The 6,107-nt window shown below is 34.6% G+C and overlaps 1 protein-coding gene across 1 annotated transcript; it reads left to right on the forward strand.

Moving 5' to 3' along the window:
* Positions 1-14: 14 nt before the first annotated feature.
* LOC108667849 lies at positions 15-6,070 on the forward strand. The gene has a single exon (XM_018154943.2). The coding sequence runs from the start codon at positions 330-332 to the stop codon at positions 3,606-3,608; it is 3,279 nt and encodes a 1,092-aa protein (XP_018010432.1). The 5' UTR covers positions 15-329; the 3' UTR covers positions 3,609-6,070.
* Positions 6,071-6,107: the final 37 nt, after the last annotated feature.

Below are 6,107 nucleotides of genomic sequence, written 5' to 3' on the forward strand. Positions count from 1 at the left end.
TTGTTTACCAACGATGTTTCTAATGCATGAAAGAACTATCAGTGATGGTGCTGGCTTCAGTTTGGTGTATGGCAAGAAATCAAGCTATTTAACGATCATGAATTTTTACAAATTGTATTTATTAAAGTGTATTACGTTGGAAATGCGATGAGAGACTTTCGGTATCTGGTTTCATTAAATATCAGGCACATTGTTCAACTTGAAGCGCATGTCTATGCAACTGTGTTTGTGCCAGTGAGCCAGTCTGTCTAAGTCTCGATTGAAGAAAATGATTAAAAATGCTATTGCCATTATGATAGAGAACATATTTTCTGATTGAATATGTCGAAATGAATGCAGTAAAATTATATGTTTCGACTTGTCGCCTTGTTTTGAAGGCTGACTTTGAAAAAGAGTCATCATGGTCGGATTTGGATTGTTTACTTTCAAGTTTGCGCACGGCTCTTAGTTGTTTTGCTTGTGGAAAAACTTTAAGCCATCCTCACTCTTCAAACAATGCTATGTGCCAACATCATGTTTGCAAATCCTGTTTAGATAACAATTTATCTTTGAAAGTGAATTGTTGTGAGTGCAAAAATTACCAAATGTTTTCAGAAAATAAACAACTGTCTATTTTATTGGAGTGTTATAAACAATTATGTGAATATATCAAAATATCTCCACTTTTTCAAAAACTAGTTGAATATGAAAATGTACAGAATCAAAATGAGCTTCTGGCAATTGTTGGACATGAAAATATCTCTGACACACCTGTGGTTCTAAATTCACCTGTGTCACAGACATGTATTCCTGTGCCAAATGTGTGTTCAAGTGATGAAGTTGTTAGTCCTGAAAATGGCAGCCCTATGCAAATTGAAATACAAGCAAAAATAGAGAAAACATGGTCTTTTGATGGGCTAAGTGAAAATAACGTTTTTAATGATGTTGAAAATTCATCAAATGTTTGTATGTTCGAAAACAGACATTTTAAAAATATTAATCACTCTGAAAATTATTTGGATCAAAATATCAAAGGAGAAACTTCTCAATCTATAGAAAATGCACCTGTGTTATCTCCAATACCTGAACAGTCAGATATTATTTGTTCTGGTGAAATTGCGCCTGCATTGTCTCCTATTCTATTTAATCCAGATCAATTGAAAGTCATCAAATCTACAATTGGAGAACCTATTTTTCCTAATGTCAAAATTCCAAGTAATTTAGTTAATTCCAAGATTGAGTTGTCAACATCATCAAACTATGAGACAGAAACAAATTCTGACAGCTCATCTTTATCTTCTATCTCAAGCTCGCTTGAAATATCTCCTGTACTACATCCACTTGGAAATTCTCCGGACAATCCAGTCCAGGAGCAGTTGGATGAGTTTAATCTTGTTCCCTCATTTACTGCTGCATCAGTTCTGGGACTTCCATCTTCTCCTGACTTGGTGGTATCTTCAGCTGCAGATGTATTGGAATCTCTTGAAGAAGAGGAAACATATGATGACTTGTCTAATATCAATTTGTCTGCTTGTCCTTTGTCAACTATTGAGGAGGAAGACGTGCAGAATGAAGTCACTTCTCTAGCAAATTCTGGACTATCATTTTCTATTGTTCCAAGCTCCTTATCAGTTATTCCTGAGAAAGACTCCAAATCCGTATTGAATAATTTACCTAAAATACATGAAAGAAATGTATCTCTTACTAAAGATTCTTCTTTATTATATATATCTGAATCCATAAAATCAAAATTGCCTCCATGTACTTCTGTAAGTTTGAATGAACCTACAAGTATTAGCCAAAGTCAAACTAACTCCACTGTCATTGCTTCTGTTGCTAGTGGAACTGCACAGTTGATGCAATCTGTAAGCATCAATAATGTCCAAAAAGCAAACCCTGTCATTGCTCCTCATCCATTAACCATTAGTTCTAGTGCTAATTCTTTGCCCCAAACTATTGTTTCAAATTTGTCCCCTACAAAACCATCAACTAATTATTTAGTAAACAATATTAATCAATGCTTGATCACTCCAATTTTATCTCCCAATCTCAAAACCAGTATGATGTCGCCTGATGAAATACAAACAATCATTGCATCTAATGCACTATGCAGTATCAATTCTTCTCTCCTACACACTCCTTTGTCAGGATCATCAGTCCTGCAAACTTCTGTTGTACCAAATGTTATATTGCAGCAGGCACCATCCCAAATAGTTCACAAAGCAATGACATCAGAGCCTCTAATGGCTTCTAAGCCCATGCATCCTATCATACCAAAAGGTTTGCCTAATACTTTAAATGGAAATGCACTTGTTGTGTCAACAAGTGATAGTAATTCTTTGATAAAATCATGCAACTTATTACTAACTCCTGCTACTTCTAATTGTGACTCACCAAGACTGATAGTTGGGAACTGTAATCCAAATCTTGTTCACCAGACATTCCATCCTGTCATGTCTCATCCAAAATTTAATTCTTCTTTAAATCAAAATTATATTCCTTATTCAGTGCCATCAACTGCTTCTGCAACTGCTAGTCTTCCTATAAGCTACTCATTAGGTGCCTCAACTCACCACAGTCCTTCCATTGCCTATACAGTTGCTTCCACATCTGCTGCTAGTGCTTCTGTGTCATCTAATTTCCTCAATATTGTACCCGCTGGGACAATTTTTAGTACAAATATTAATGATAGAAAAATGAATTCTGAAACACCTACCAAAAGTTCTCCAGTTCTAAATAATGGAGCATCTTTATACTCTGTTATGTTTTCTGAGGGAGACAGTACAAAAATTACTATTAAGAGAACTCCTCCCGAGAATAGCTTTGTTGCTAATCCTAGTTTAAATACTGTACATAAGGTTCCTCAAATTAGACCTGATCATGTAGTAAGTGTAAATCTTCATAATAATCAATTCAATCCAAATTTATTGAAAAAGCCATTAGCGCCCAAAGCCAAACCCAAGCCCAAACCAAAACGGAAAGGCTGTCGCTGTGGCAATGCAACTCCTTCTCCTGGAAAACTCACTTGTTGTGGTCAGAGATGCCCTTGTTATGTTGAAGCAAAAGCATGCATTGAATGTCGTTGTAAAGGATGTAGAAATCCTCACAGACCTGGAGGAAAGAAAGTACGTCCTGTAATCCCTCACCAGGCCAACATTCGTATCCATCAAATAAAGCCAGTTACTCTCCAACCTGCTGTGAACAATTGTCATGGTAATTCTTTAAGTCCAGTGATAGGAATCCCTATCAGCGTCTCCAATCAATTTTCCCAGCAAGGAAGTGCAAATCACATGTCTGGTGCAGCTAACAATTATGTTGCACCTTCAGTATCTTCCTCTTCCTCAACAATCCGTACTCTACAAGCTATTCATGCTGTTAAAGCTGTTCAAGGAATCACTTCTGTTCCAAAAATGGTTTCTGGTGGTCAGATTTTCAATCTGAAAGATTCTATTGCTGAAAATTCATTAGCTGTTAACATCTCCCAAAAGTCTATAGTGCCTACATCTAATATGGTGTCTGTCAAAGCAATGAAGTTTCAGTTTGATACTCCAAATAATCCTTTACTAAACTTGGATAATTTCCCTCATTCAATTGAGACAGACAATAGTGATGTGGAAATAGATTCATGAAGGATTATATGTACCTTGTGTGACCTCACAATATGGTGGCATATTACTCAAAATAAATTTCAACCACCTCATTAGCCTGCTATATTTTCATATAGGTTTCATTCTAGTTACTGACCATTGCAATGATCATCAAATTATTGGATTAGCATAAAGTTGCATTTCTTTCATTTGAAGCTCTACTCTGTCATCTTGGATCATTGTATCTACAGTTATAGAATGTAATGAAAATTTATATTTCGAGATTTTACTATATTGGTGCATTTCATTTATACATTCCTTCTAAATATTCTCGTGATCTAATTTTTATAAGTGCAGTACAGATATTGTCTATAGATTCCATTTGGCTCTGCATTAATGTTATTCACAATATTATTCCAATCTGCCTCAACATGCATGTTGTGCAACATTAGTAGATGTCTTCCTATTATTACCGTCACATAGCTGAAGTATTCTCAGTTTAAAAGAATGGCTTTTGGTGGCATTGATTAAAATTTCTAATGGTTGGCATTCTTTAAATATGTGTTAATCTTTGTGAATTTACTTATACTGCCAGTTCTCTAACAACTGTTTGACTTTTGAAACGATTTTTATCGCAATTTTGTATTCCTTAGATGTCTTTTTGTGGATGAGATGTATGTATGCATCACATTAGACAGAATGAAAATATGCAGACATTAGGAAGAATATGAAAACATAAACTGGTGAAATTGTCTGTGTTTTCATGAGTATCTTTTAAATTTGTTCATATTTCATTATGAAGATTTTTATTCAAATTTCTCTCATAATGATCCAGATATATGTTTAACATCTTGAATGTTCTGATTTTTCTTATTTAGTGTATAATTTTTATCATTATTTAAATGTTCAATAGTCTTGTAATAGGAAAGTCATGCTAAGGCTTATTCAACCCATGATTGGCTATTTTTTTGTACTATTTCAATCTTGGCTTTCATTCAATATTTTATTTCTCAGGTAGATAACAATATTTCTCATGACTTGTTGTATTAATCAAATTAATTTAAAATTTGCTAATGCACATCCAAGGCTAAGTCTTTGTTTTGCTCTGGTGGACAATCCTCAGATGCCTTTGTAGGCCCTCAGCATGACATATTTGCTTATTATGAAGCATAATTTGCTCTACCTCCAAAAACCATGCATGGTATTGTCATAATTTGCTGAGAATTATTGTATCCTTCCAATATTTTGGAACTTCTGTTAGAGAACTTGTGTTGTACCAACCGAGTTAGTTTTAAGTTTGATGGAGTCAAGAATTTCTAGTCGTCGTTCATACAACACTCCTTTTCTTGTAGCTTAATGACTCTGTGTACTTCAGACTTGCTATTATTTCTTCCAAGAAGAACTTTTAAGTATATTAGTGGCTATGGTGATGTTAGTAATTTTGATGTGGAAAGAAACTGCAATGTAATTCAGCACATACAAGTCTAGTTACTATATAGGTACTGTGGATGACTCTGCTGCTGCTCTGACTCTCAAAGCTTATCTGATTTATCTTGTATTTATTTCAAAAAGCTTTCATCTAATTAGGATTTATTTGAGAACGCATAAATTTGGATTTCTGAAATAGCTGAACCAACCATATACATTTTACTCCAGGGTTTACTTTCCTCAAGGACCGATCTGTGAAGTTACAATATAACGTAACTTACTACCGACTTGAGGTTTGGCTGCTATTGCTCAAAGAAATTTCGTTCGCTAGCTTGTTTCATTTTTTATTCTGACCAATTGATCCCATTTTCGAGTCGGTATTCTTTCGTGAATTTGAGCCGTTTAGTTCCACAATATGCTTTACGTCAGCTTGAATTATTTTTTGGTCTAATGCTCCAAGATGATGCAATTCATCACATTAGAAGTAGAATTCCGTTAAATTCGTAACTGTTTAATTTTCGATCGTGTTGTCACTTTTCTTAATGCCAGTTCTTTATATCCATCTATGTATCAATGATATTTATCGTGAAACTGAGCAAATTATTAGCCAATGAAAATGATATCTACTAGAAATCGATCTACCTAGCTATTTCTATCAAATTAGAAGTTTGTCTAAACCACTAGCGATCGTTTAAAATGTTATTCTTCTATACTCCTGTGGAGGTTTTCGAACGACTTGAGCTTGACTTATTGTTCCAAAGAGAAACAATACACAAACGTGTAGCGAACAATGATTATTCAAGTGTTAGGTGGGGATTGCAGAGCAACATGTTGTGTACAAACACGTTTAGGGAGCAGTGAAGTAGCGTTCAGTATTTTTACACGTGTACAGCATGACAGTCGAGGCTGCTAAGCTAGGTTGTGATATTTTTTTATTAAAACTATTGCGTAATACTTTACTTGTGTGTAAGTTTGTAGAATTTTGTATAGACAATTGAATTTGTATGTATAGCATGTACTGTCCATATCGTTCGTTAAGTCACCATATTGCCATTAAATATATTTATTTCTTTCAATCCAAATCATTTACCTGAATTTTGCTCGCAATGTGAG

Source organism: Hyalella azteca, unplaced genomic scaffold (assembly GCF_000764305.2).
Source record: "Hyalella azteca isolate HAZT.00-mixed unplaced genomic scaffold, Hazt_2.0.2 contig11203, whole genome shotgun sequence".
In the NCBI taxonomy this organism is placed as follows: domain Eukaryota; kingdom Metazoa; phylum Arthropoda; class Malacostraca; order Amphipoda; family Hyalellidae; genus Hyalella; species Hyalella azteca.

Bases quoted from the DNA above. Each gene is read 5' to 3' on its own strand.
- LOC108667849 (XM_018154943.2), top strand. From the start codon at position 330: ATGAATGCAGTAAAATTATATGTTTCGACTTGTCGCCTTGTTTTGAAG.